This window comes from Taurulus bubalis, assembly GCF_910589615.1.
Source record: "Taurulus bubalis genome assembly, chromosome: 17".
NCBI lineage: Eukaryota > Metazoa > Chordata > Actinopteri > Perciformes > Cottidae > Taurulus > Taurulus bubalis.
The window spans coordinates 17323259-17336857 of NC_136605.1; the positions used below are offsets into that span (position 1 = coordinate 17323259).

Genomic DNA, 13599 nt, shown 5'->3' on the forward strand with positions numbered 1-13599 from the left:
ATATTTATATATAGCCAGCACAGTTATCGTCCTCCCACAGTCAGAAAACACATTCTGTACCAGAGCAACACATCAGTAACAGAAGGCAGAAAGCAGGAACTCTGAAGCTATAATAACAGTAAGGACGATGAAAATCATGATAAATAGTAACAATAAATCTCTTCATATCAATATTAGTAGTCCAGTTTTCCCATTTAAAGTTTAAAAATTGTAAGAACAATCATAGTATTAAAACTTGATATAAGCATCTCTCTCAGATCCCCTCGGCCGGGTGGCTGCTTGTTTCCTCCTGGATTTTGTCGCGAGAGAGAGAGAGAGAGAGGGAGGGGCCACTCCTGTAAGGAGCAGGGGGGATTGGGTGGGAAAGAGCAAGAAAATGGCAGTTTTTCCTCTTCCCCTCCCCTCTCCTTTCCAGTCTCCCTCGAACGGAAGGTCTGAATGGTTGTACAACAGTTGCCTCGACGCTGAGGAAGTCTTTCTCCGTAAATCAAATCCTCGGGGGGATTTCTCTTCACATTGTCACGTGTGCCGCCCAAACAGTGGAAAGCACAGTCAGTCTCCTTCTGTATAAGTATATCTCGGATCCAAACATATAGTGTGTCTATATACGTGTCCCATAAACTCTTAACACAATCACTTGCAAGTGCTTGTGTGTATGTGTGTGTCTACATGTTGGTGTCTGCATGCAGGCATGTATAGTAGTAATTTGGGTGCCTGTGTGTGTGTAACGGTGATTCTTTTCTTTTCTTATATTCTCTTGGTCTGGGCACTTATTTTTGCTACAAATTTGTAATACAGTGACCAGTCTGTATGTATATATATATATATGTATATGTATATGTATATATATATATATATATATATATATATATATATATATATATATATATATACATATACATATACATATATATATATCATTATAAGACTTAAGATGATATAGAGCTATAGAGAAACACAAAAGATCCTGATCACAGGACCTGCAGTGTACCAGTGGTGAGGTAAAAACACGACATAACCAACCAAAGCTGAACACACAGCCAGTCGTCCGTCTGCGCCCTCATCACCTCTAACAACAGACGTGGAAGCTGTCATGATGTACGGCCTTGCGTCGTCCTACGTTCACCATCCAGGCAGAAAAAAAGCATTTCGCCTGCAGACATTCACCAACATTCACCCTCAATTAATCCGCAGTGAAATTCAGATACGTTTTAAAACTAACATCCACTCACACGGGAAGGAGTTGTCATTGATGCAACAATCCGTTTCTGATGGGTAAGAGGACTATTCAACAAGATGGCTGCATGATTAATGACACCTTTACCGTCTTCTCTAGCTCGCGAGCTCAGTTGTGTTTCTTTAAAATCAGACTAGCTCTTGATTGTTCCTCTCGAGTATTTGGTTCGATTTCATCTCTGTTCTTCACTCGTAAAATCTGCTGCAGTCACAGTGTCGTCGTACGCATTTGGAGATGAAAGTGTGTTTGTGTTACTTGTGTGTTGATTGGTGTGGCGGTGCATGCATGTGGGGAATGTACTTGTGTATATCAGCCTGCCACAACTCGGGAGCGCCAGCCGGTGTCTTTATGGATCGTCAGCCCTTTTTCCATCACTGTGTTTCCATCTCCCTTTGGGACTCGACTCTTTCTGTCGCTCTCTGTGTGAAATCTGTCCCCCCCCCTGCATTTGTTGTGTGAATCCACTAGGAATAGCAGCAGTTGTGACTTCCTCCCTCATTGACTCCAACCCCTCCTTCCTTCTTACTCTCCCTCTCTCTCCTTTGCTGCCTCTGCGTTTGCAACCTCAGCTCCGACTCCCGTCGTCCCTCCTCCTCTCAGCCTGTCCATCCCGAGGTGAGAGAACCAAAATGGGAAATGGGCTACTGGCAAGCCTGAGGGCAGAAGAACAGACATAGGACACAAGTTAGATTTGGTGTTTGTAGCACAGTAGTGTGTTGTTTTCCTGTGTGACTTGTGATTTTTAAAATGGAGATAATTGGTTGTTTCATTACGACAGTATGGTGGCTCTGTGTGGATTTGGCACATGCGTTACCAGTTGACATATTTGTTAACCATGTTTTCTCTCCAAAATCTGAGTAATACATGTTAGTACTTGTATTGTGGTGTCTTTTATTTCTTCAGGTTAGGATTGGCTCACTCTATGACTATGATCATCTAAATAAACTAAGTTGTTTCATCGTTAGTAATTCATCTCTGTGGCTGTTTGAGACTTGGAAAAGATGGGACTGGTTTATGTTGTGTCTCAGCCCCCCCCTAGATGGGGAATAACAATAGTATGTCATAAAAAAAATGTAATTAAAAAGTATATTATCCCATAAAAATATCATAAAAAGGCATACAAATACCATAAAAAAAGTAAGTGCCGTATTCCATTAAAATGCTATTTAACATTAAAAAAGTCTATAGCAGTATGCCATAGAATGTCATAAGAAAGTTACACATAAAAAGGTCCAAAAACTTGTCATCTCAAACATATCATAACAAACAAATATCATATAAAAGTCTTATGATAGTATGTTATTTAAAAAAAATCCAATAAGAAGTCCTAATAAAGTATGTCATAAACAATGTCGTAAAAAGCCATACAAATTGTATGTTGGTAATGAGAACTGAGTGTTAAAAATGTAACCGTGAGTGAAATGCACATAACCAATTCTATATAATTAAGGTGGTCAATGATGATGGAGAATTGCGACCATACCTGTCCATTACGGTCCTGAGGGCCCGCTCTATGTTCATTCGGTGGCCTACACGCGTCACACCCAGATCCAGAAAGTCGTCCTTGGTGAGGGAGGGCAGATGGGTGCCGTCAATCTCGTTGTCCAGGAAACGCTCTCTGTGCTCACCCAGGTTCAGGTATCCTAGCCAGTCTGCAACGTCATACTTGGTCCAGTAGGGCAGCGGCTTGGAGGCAAAAGGTTTTGTCGGGGAAGGTGGCGGTAGATGGGGGTAACTCAGGCATGTGGGTGGAGGGAGGGGGTGCAGGGGCGGAGAGGAGGTCCCAGCCAGGAAGTGAGTTGGAGAGAGGGATCGAGAGACGACTAAGGTTGAGTTTGGAGGTGGGGGGGCGCCAGAGGGGGCAAACAGGGGAGGAGAGGGTGAGAAGTAAGGATCTCCAAGAGGGTTCCCAGGTGATGGCGGCGTGATGGAACCTCGGAGGTCGTACATTGCGCTGTAAAGAGGGGTGGTGGGGAGGAGCGGAAGGGATGATGGCCGTGGTGGACCCACCTTGGGCCTCTCTGACGGGGAGATGAGAGGGCTGGGCGCCCTCCTTCGCTGGAACATGTGTGATTCTGCTTTACGGGACTCGCGACTGGGGATGAACTGAAACTCTAGGGCTTTGGTTCGGTAGACAGGTCTGTGTTTTGGGGAAGTGGGGTAAGGGGCGTAAGATGTTGGGGAAAGCGGGGAATGTGAACGTTGAGGCTGAGAGACAGCGGGAGGTTGAGGAGATGGGGATCTTCCCCAGTTAGGGTACTGGGGGGCAGGGCTGTGGGATGGAGATAACGATGGCTGCGATAATGAAATCGGAGATGGTGACTGGGATCGAGCTATGGGGGGGCTCAGAGCCGAGGCTGAGTCTTCTGAAAATCTGTGAATGGAGAGAGGGAGAAATTGTTGCAAGAGAAAAGCACGAGAGAGAACATGAAATGTTGGTCAAAACACTGTCCAGCTATTTTTTAGAACCACAGGATGAAAATCATTTCATAATGTCAACATCTTGATTTAGTAAAATCAGTTAACATTATAAATGTTTCAAGTTAACACGCTTTTCTCTCCTTCCTTCCTGTCTGACAACATGTTTTCAAGCAGGTATAAAAGTTGTATGTTGTGTGGAAGTGGCTTTATTACCTGTTTCTGCTTCTGAGAGAAACACATGGGAAACGCCAGAGAAATAAAAGGAGAGGAGAGTTTACACAGTATAGACACAACACTGAGACAGGACATAAACAGACAAAACACAGTTCATCACAGAAGGCTTGAACATCAACTTTGGGAGGTAACATTGAAACACGTGAGACATGATCAACAACAACAACAACAAAAAATGCACTTCATGCTGTGATACCGAAAACATAAATACAAAGTTTTCACTTTTGTTTACCTGTGTCTGCCCAATGGTCTCTGGCTGCCCCAGCTTTCCTTGGTTCTTTGATGCAGTTTACTGTTCAGCTCATTTATGATGCTGGGCTTCATACTGGATGCAGGAGGGTAAATCTTTTTCCCCTCTAAAAGCGCCGCAGACTGGTCACCCGCCATCTGGCCCTCGCCCCAGAGAGGCTTCATCTCAGGAGTACGAGGGCGATCAAAGTATGGTGAAATGGGACGTCCCAAATTCTGCATGTCCCTCATCCCGTACCCGTCGCGGCTGCTTTCATCCACTCCCTCCTCGTCGTCTTCCTGCTCGTCCCTTCGTCTGTGGGAGTGAAAGGACGCAGGAGCGGTGCTGGTCTGTCTGTGTAGATCACTGGTGCGGCCTCCCTCTCTGAACCTGTTCGCTTTTGGGTAGGTGGAGGCTGCTGCTGTGGCATTCTGCATCTCAAAAGTTTGTCCGTCCAGGTAGCTCATGTAAGATTCCAGAAAATCTGCTCCCCTTTCTGATTCCCCTGTCCCGCCTCCTCCTCCAATCCGTCCTCCTCTCTCCCCTCGGTCCAGCCTGTCTCCCCGGACGCCGGCCAGGATTCTGTCCAGGTGGTGGTCACTGCTGCTACGGCTGTCCAGCTCTTCAATTCCAGAGTCCACTACCGTTTCCAGGGACTCTCCTTTCCTGGTAGCGGGGTGAGGACGGTGGTGCTCCCCTGCCCTGCGACCGCCCGTGATAGTGGTGGAGGAAGTTGTATGTGTGGTGTGTGTGCGCTCCTGGTAGAGCTGAGAGGAGGTGCTTGTTGTGGTGGCAGCAGCAGCGGTTGTAGCGGCACAGCTAACGGTCGTGGCATGTGAGAAAGTGCCCCTATGTGGACCAGAGGTGGCAGTAGTGGAGGAAGGTGCTGGGGCACCACGGTAGCCCAGGGGAGGTGCGACTGTGTGTGGGGGAGGCGTGGGGGAAGAGCGCCCAGGAGTATGAGAGCTGTTGTAAAGGTGGTGAGGATGGGACATGGCGAAGGGTCTGTGATAGGATCCAGGAGGAGGTGGTGGGGAGACTGACGGGGGAGGCGGAGGTCCCGTCATCGAGGTGGGCTGCAGTGTAGAGGGCTCGTGAGGGGGTGGGGGGTTGGGCGACGTTTGGGAGGGTGAGGGAGCGGACTGAGTCAGGTTAGCCACCTCACTGTCGTAAGATGTGAGGCTGGAGGCAGTGGAGTCTCCTGCCTGAGGAGAAGGCAGGGGTGTATGTGCAGGAAACCCACTTCCAAATGGTTCTTTTATGGGGGGTGGAGGGGGTGGTGGTGGAGGAGGGGGTGGAGGCGGAGGGGGTGGGGCCTGCTGTTGGCGGGAAGACAGGCTGTTTGGGCGCATCCCGTGTTGTGAGTACCCCGATAATCCCCCAAGTCCCCGGTCGAAGCTATTGGCAAACTGTAATGGTGGCGGGAGAGGGTCCGCAAAGACAAACTCATCGTCTGCATCAATTGAGGGGGCAGGGGGAGGAAGGACCATCAGACCAGACCCAGTGCTCCCAGTAGTGTTCGCTGTCTGCTGAGTACTGGTATGTGGAGGTGAGGGAGGGGTGAGAGACAAGACATAGGCATCAGCTTGACTTTCCATCCTGAGAAAAGAGGGTCTTGCAGGCTGCTGAGGGTGGGACCCCTGCTGAGCAGAGCTATCGGCAGCACCTTGCTCTGCCCTCCTCATGTAACTCTCTCTCTCTTTGTCCCTCTCTCTATCTCTCGACAGCTCCCTCTCCCGCTCCCTCGACCTCTCCCGCTCCCCCGATCTCTCCCGCTCCCTCTCCTTGTAGGTCGGTTGATACGGCTGAGATTGGTAGTGGTGCGTGTGGACCGTTTTGTCCTCAGAGAAGCGAACTCTAAGCCCCTCACGAGCCCCTCCTTCACGCTCCCTCTCTCCTCCACCGCCTTCCTCACTCCACACACTCCCAACCCCTCTCAGGATTCTGGGCGAGGGTGGGCGGCCAACAGTGGCTGTGGTAGCAGCCAGAGAAGACGAGGTCACCAGGTAAGAGGAGCTGGAGGACTGGGCGGTGGACGACACTGGCGGAGAGGTGACAGTAGATGAAGGAAACCCTGCACTCGACATCTGGCGGGTGAAGTGGTGATCTGCGCCCCTCCTTAACCTGCTGTCATCCCTCAGAGCACGCTCTCTAGCAGCCAGGGCAAGGCCGAGTGGCGATGTGGGGTCAAGGGCCTTTCCGGTTAGAGGGTGAATGAAGGTGGTTGTACTGGAGGGCGCTGCCTGCCTGCCTGCTGCTGTGTACAAGTCAGTAGGCACAGACTTAGGCTGATAGTCCGGGACAGGTGAGGAGTACTCAGGAAGGCCAAAGGCAGGAGGCATACTGCGGGTGTGATGGATAAACGTGTCCCCAGAGAACATGCCCTCGTCAATAGACTTGGACGGTCGCAGCCGTGTTGATGAACCTTCCTGTGTGCTAAGCTGTTGCTGTGACGCTTGAGTCCTTGTTATTCCATCACTCACTCCCCCGAGACTCACATCCTCATCAGCAGACATGAACAAGGAGGCGCCCTTTCTGCGGGCTTCATGCAACCGTTCCCTGTCTCGGCGAGCTGCACCAACAATGGCAGCCCCAAACTGGCTGGTAAAGTCCAGATTTTCCTGGGCTCGCATAGAAGGCATGGATGGAGGCGGCGGTGCTGGGATGGAGGGCGGGGCAGGGGGCTGTGGGGCAGGAGTGGAGGGAGGAGGGCCGTGTGGTGTTTTGGCTTCATCGGTCTCTCCTGATGCAGGAGCGTCGGCCTCCACACTGCTGCCCTGGCTGCTGCGTCCACTGCTGCTGGTTGAAGGAGCCTTGACAATAATGGTGGGGATGGGGATGGAGCTTTTCTCCACTGAGCCTTTGCCCAGGGTACCCTGGCCCAGGCGTAGGTCCTCTACCTTGGATTGTTTCATCAAGGGTCCCTTACCTCTCCGGGTCCCTCCTTTGGCTCCAGCCCCAGCTGCACTGCGGTCTGTACGCTGGGGTTGGCTCTGGGTATTCTGTTGTTGCTGGGGCATTACAGTGGCAATGCTGGATGGTGGGATGGCGGTGCTGTAGCCTCTCCTCAGACCTGCTGTCTTGGCCCCTCCACCAGCCCCTGTGCCAGCTCCAGGAGGCTCCCCAGAATAGGCAACCTTCCGCGAAGCAGTCCTGCTTTGAGCGGTGTGGCAAACTGCGTGTGCATACGAGGTTGTGTGGTCCACCGCTCCACCAGCGGGGCCAGTGCTAGAACCACCTGCCCTTTCCCTGCCCCCATGGGTGAAATGCACTGGCTGGGAGTAGGCCTGGTAGTGGGCAGATGCGGATGTGGACTGGGACACGGAGACGGGCTGCTGGGATGACTTTGATCTCCAACCTAGTGGCGGCGCAGAGGAGAACGGAGGCTCTGGTGGAGCTGTGGTGGGAGGAGGAGGGATTTCGTCTGGGCCAGGCACTGACAGACTGCGAGCAAACTTCACGGCTGGAGGATTCAGGAACTGCCTCTCCTCATCAGCCCCTCCTGCAGCACAGCATTTACAAATGGAGAAAACACAATTAGGATGAAAAAGGGATTTACCGGTCTTACAGATGATGTAGAGTGAGCGGAAGAGAGGCTGATGAAGAAGAAAAGAAGATTTTGGGGCGAATAAGAGTAGAGCGGAAATGGAACTGAGGGTAATCTATGAGAGTGTCTGTCTAAATCTGACTGCCCGTCTACCTGCCAGCGAGTCTGTCCTCAATTCCTGTCTGTTAGTAGGTAAGTCAGTTAGTGCTATGTATTGTATTTCACAAACAAGTAGCAACTGGGTAGCATCACACAGCATTGGTTGTGTTGGTCACCAGGGAGCACATTACTATTTCAGAAGAAGAGTAGCAAAGCTTTAGTGAGCAACAAACCAGAAAATATTCAATCAGAATAAAACAGAGATTAGTGGCATTACTGGATATACCAGATAGTAGTAGGGTGAGTGCAAGACAAACAAACAGTTATAGTAAGTTAAACAGGCGTGTGTAAAACATACGATCAGCTACAGATACAAAGTGTGCACATGTTTGGTTAGAGACAAGACGTTGTTGGCCACAGACAAACAGGTCAGCACACTGTAGACCTCAACTGGTCCAGAGGACAGACAGACAGGCGGAAGGAGGGGCAGACAGGAAAAACAGACAGCCTCACCGAAGGATTTCTGCCGCAGCATACCGTGCGGTGGGCCGTGACCTGAGGTGTACTGGCCACGGTCATAGCCGAGGCCCAACCCTGACGACATCATCCCCATCCCGGACTGATCCCCGTAGTTTGGCTGAAAAGCCAAAAAGGTGTATGTGAAAGAAAGTGGAGAGAATCGTCCAGGACATGTGGGAGCTGGATAACAAAAATAATACAGAAAGAGACGTGGAGCTGCCGAGTTTGGTGTAAATTCTCTTTGACACTATGAGGGAGAGCCTTTGCACGATTGGTTTATAATTAACACTTCAAGAAATACGTCACCACCAAAATGATCATATATCAATAACTCGCACTGTGTTAACATGATTTTTTTTTTTAATAAGACCTTTTCTTGCATGCCTCCACAGAGAACGAAGAATACAAAGCAGAAGAGAATTATTGATGAATTCAAGTAAATGCGGCCGCGTTAAACATCAGCAAAACTATAGAAAAACATCTGTTTAAAAACTCTGACACAAAACTTGTGCAGTATAAGCCCAGACTCATTTATCTAAAGCTGTAGCTAAAAGCGTACTAATTAAAACCCTTAAAACACATAAACGGTACTCACATGGATGAGTAGCGCACCTGTGCAAGCAGGACCGTTTATGCCCAAATGTTTTAAATAGTAGGGTTTTTGCAACATTTTATGACTTTTAATGAAACATAATATATTGCTGCATGCATTAGCATATTACATATCTTTGGACTACACATACCAAAGTGCCTCTTGTGTTGATCTAACGTTGGTCCGTATGTTGTTCATAACAGGCCAGGTGATAATACCTGCCTTACGTGTGTATATGTAAAGTCTCAGTAAATGGGGATCTTTAACATTTTGATGTTGGTATGTGGTGACATGTCAAATCAACACAGGAGCGCACACATATCTCAGGACACATATAGAAATACATGTAGGATGTCTCATGATACACACCTCATTGCCATAGAAACTCCTTCCTCTGTCTCTCTTTGGCCCCTGTCCCCGTGTCCCTGGCGCCTCATTGGTGCTGATTGTCTGCTGGGCTGCTGCAAGAATTTCATCGAGTTTATCTGAGAGTATAAAGACAGAAAGAGAGAGAGAGAAAGGGACATACGGCAATGAAACAAAAAAAAATGGACAGTGACAAAAGGAAGGAAACAGTGTGGGGAAAGGGACACACTTGATGAACGTGGATAAGAAAGAGAGAAAGAGACTACGGAAACATCCTCTGACAAACATGAGCTCCCTTACTCAAAGCCATCTGATAGACTGTCCTCTTCTTCTCTGTAACGTGTGAGGATTCGAATTCTAAAAGAAAAGAAAGTCAGAATAAGCCCAATAAGTGGCGAGTGCCAAGTCATTTGAGAGAGACATAAATACAATGCCTTAAGCGAGGGTGTACCGGAGCATACCTGATTTTTTTTTCCAAGGGGTAGCAGCTGGAAAGAGGACAAAAGGAGACTTAAGTTTTGGCAGGAGTGAAAGTGCGATAGCGTTGTTACAGTGAATACTAATTATATTCCCTGGAGCCTGACAAACTGAGTCACCTCGCCAGGCATTTCGATCTTCGATGCACAAGAACGTACATCACACCCACACTTTATGACAGCTGATGCATGCACACTTATGTTACAGTAAATATGCTGCACACACACACACACATACATACAGTATGCGCCTTGCAGTTACTCGCTGTTACTCGCTCTAACACACACACACACACACAAATGTGGAATTAGTGTGAAGCTGACTCCCACCTCTCTCCACTGTTAAACAGTTAGGATGCAGCCAGCGGTGAAGTGCGGACAAAGGAGACAAAAGAAAGACAGAGTCGGTGGTTAAACAGTGAACAGTCAAGGAAAAAGTCTACAGGGGAGTTAAGAGGAAGAATTAAAGGTGACCCTTTAGTGTTTGCATTCACTGGTGTGAGTGAGCATTTGTGTGTGGCCTGAATAGGAATAGCATTATCTGCAATACATATACTCAAGCTGTTATCATAATGTGTAGTTTAAATTAAATGGTAAAATCAAGCATGAAATAGTTCTGAACTTGTCCTCATTTCATCTTTTATTCACATCTGCATTGCACAAATATATATATAAAAAAATTAAGCCATAGTTTGTGTTCAAACATATTTAAATAGCACTTGCGTGAAATTATTGTCTGGAGAACAACAATTTGTGGACTCGAGTTCACTGCAGGATTGTTTCCATTCTAATGTCCTTGTTATCTTGCAGCATGACTTTTAGGTGAACCGGGACACTGCACCAATCACAGAGGTGAGATGGTTAAATAGGCGTCACAGCTAAATGAATTCTAATGAATTAGAATGAGCATATGGTCGGGCTGACATGGCTTCATCACACACTCTGCTCCCTTCACCTTGATCCACAAGGAGCAAAGAGAATCTAAGTTATTATAAGGTGTGTGATTGCACATTTTAAAAACCACATCTCGAGGAACTTGGGACATTTATTGATCAATGCACTTCATATTGAGTCAAACTGACTCTGTCAGTTAATTAAAACTGAGATTTTTAAAAGGTCAATACGGATATCAATATTGATATGGAATTTGGAATTTATCAGCCCACAGTGATTTTCTTTAAACTAAAACACATTATATTACCAGACAATATTGATGAATATTTTTGTAATTGGGACATCTCAAACATCTTGAGAATGCTATCTGGTGTACACACTAATGGTGGGACTGTTTCTGATATACCTCAAACCTAAAGGCAATAGCCTAATACTGTGGTACTGTTTACCACTAGTGGTTAGATAATAGTGTATAGTGGGAGCACTAATGGTGGAAGGGAGGTGAGTTTGGGGTTCAGGAAGCTGGCCCCTGTGTTTCAGACTGGGTGCTCATGCTTTGTGCTGGTCAGGTGAGGTATACACCACAGAGAGGAGGCAAGTGAGGGGAGGAGATGGGGGAGGAATAAAGCAAAGGGCTGATTCCTTCACTCTGGATACATTTGAGTCAGATCCTGACTTACAGCGGCAGGGCAGGACTCGTGGTAGTTGTTTTTGTTTATCGGTTTGGGCGAGTTTAAATAGTGAAAGACCAGCTGACAAAGCCCTGCAGATTCCTCTCCTCTCCAGCAGCTCCAGATGTCATCAGCCTTCATACATAATCAATTGCTCACTGGGCATGCCCAGAACCAGACAGCAGCGACAGCGACATAAACATTTAGAAAATTAGAAAATATAATCCAATCACCAATAGAGTTCTGCAGGGATGATGTGTGTTTGTAAGTTTATAATACTTATAAGTTTTGTTCAGCAAGATAATTTTTACAAATGAACGGCATTTTAATGATTTTTGAAGCATGCATGCAATCGGCAGATATAAAAGCTAACGTTAGGCTATTAAAGAACGATACGGCGGTCATGTAATGACATGATGACGTTTAGTAGACTCATTTATCCTCTAGTTAGCAAATACCTTAAAGATAAACATTTTTGAGTGGGGTGACGTATTTTATATCAAAGCGTTAAAATCTCTTACGCTCACTACGGACCGTATTTCAGGCTTTGAACCAAAAACCCAGTGAAAAAGACGATTGACTTTGAGACGATGGACCGGAAGCGCAGAAATGCTGATTCTTTTCCAGGTGTGAAGGTCTCATTCCTGCAGCGCCCTATAAAACACTTGCCAACGTCCTGATCCGTAAATGGGGGTGTTGACCCTCACCGTGCACTCTCCTCCCACTATTTTTGCCTCAAATAGTGATGGCATAGCCACACATAGTGTGTCACCATAGCAACAGACCTGGAACAAAAGTTGCTTTTATCTGAATAAATACTCATCTCAATCATTTTCATCCTTGGCGCGATTTTGTCCAAATGAATCAAAGACGATCTCAACAAAAGATGATCAAGGACATATTTTGCAACTTTGCTCACAGACACACATGACGACCAGACACTTAGCCGCGATGCTTGTGTCACCCGTAAAACTCTCCTCAGGTGATGTCCATTCCCCTGCAGTGTTACCGTGGCAACAAATACTTGCTGAGTGTGTGAATGTGCACGTGTGTGAGCGTGTGTGTGTGTGTGTGTGTGTGTGCATGTCGAGCAGAGGGGCTGGTAGACTGCTCTGTGGGCGCTGGGGTTAAAGCTGTGGGCGGGCCAGGGAGCAGTGGGGGGGTGCAGGGGGATAAGAGGTAAGAGATGCGGGCAGTGAGAGCGGGATCACAGGGTGGAGAGCGGACACTGTTTCTGGGTGGGGTTACCTGTAGTGGGGGTGCTGGAAGTGACAGTGTGGAACCTCTGAAAGAACAGTGAAATGCATTGACACCGTCATCCCCAGCGGAAGCCAATCTTCTTTTTTCTGTCCCTCTCCTTTCACTGAGTAACTATCTTTAACTACTTTTTAGCTGTCTAAATTTAGACCTCGCTCGACTCCCCTTCACACTTTCAGCATCTATAGCAACTCCCAACACTCTGGTTTCACACTGTTTCCATCATCCCTCATCACCTCAATCTATTCCTCCCAGTAGCTTTTTTTCTCCCCCTCTTCAGCATTAAGGCACTTTCTTATTTGTCTACATCTAACTGTCTGTCTCTTCCTTCCTTGTAATTCTTCTCTTTTCACCCCCAAAAGTGTATCCATGCCGATTTCTTACCCATCTCCTCCAGTTCAGAAGTCATGGATTTGGATCTCAACGCGATAGCCGGAGTGCTCAGCCGTTTACTCTGCTGGGGGACTGGAAGGGAGGGAGAAAGAGGCAGCCATGGTCAGTCAAGCTGTTCAAGAACAATGGTCAGGTACCACCAGCATTCACCTACATCAGCACCCGAGGGGGCCGGAAATAGACTCTTACTTTTCTTCCTCGAACCCTCCTCCATGTCGGGGTTGCGGGTCACCATGACCACCTTGACCATGAGGCTGTTGCCACCTTGCCGGATCATGTTGACGACCTGTCGGTGACCCACCTTCACCACGTTCTGACCATTGACCTGGGAAAGACACAGAGACAGTGAGGGACAGAGAGTTTAATTAATGCCATCTTCCATCCATACCATTTTCCTTCTACTTAATTCGCCTGTAACAGCCTGTAAAACTATATCAATATACTATTCAGTCATATGACTGAAATATATATTTATATCGTTTTTACAGGCTGGTAGAAGTTAGTATCTCAAAAACCTATTAACAGCTTTTAATGAACTTTGGGGTAAAGTGAGGTCTTGGACAATGGGATAAAACAATAGAGTTTTTGCTTCAGGTTTAAATACAGAAGTTTGATGAAATAAAACATTTTTAACAGAAACACAGATGAAGATTTTACATCATCT

General features: G+C 47.3%; 1 protein-coding gene across 1 annotated transcript in view; it reads right to left on the reverse strand.

The window, feature by feature from the left end:
• Positions 1-1802: 1802 nt before the first annotated feature.
• Positions 1803-13599, reverse strand: part of shank1 (SH3 and multiple ankyrin repeat domains 1) — a gene marked incomplete at both ends in the record, with an annotated part of 44131 nt that continues 32334 nt past the window's right edge. Inside the window, 10 exons of the mRNA XM_079233095.1 lie at positions 1803-1890; positions 2721-3611; positions 3872-3883; positions 4125-7623; positions 8281-8404; positions 9248-9363; positions 9545-9601; positions 9706-9732; positions 12927-13007; positions 13125-13260. Of these exons, the coding sequence (XP_079089221.1) occupies positions 1803-1890; positions 2721-3611; positions 3872-3883; positions 4125-7623; positions 8281-8404; positions 9248-9363; positions 9545-9601; positions 9706-9732; positions 12927-13007; positions 13125-13260 (5031 nt within the window). The remainder of the gene's footprint in view (positions 1891-2720; positions 3612-3871; positions 3884-4124; positions 7624-8280; positions 8405-9247; positions 9364-9544; positions 9602-9705; positions 9733-12926; positions 13008-13124; positions 13261-13599) is intronic.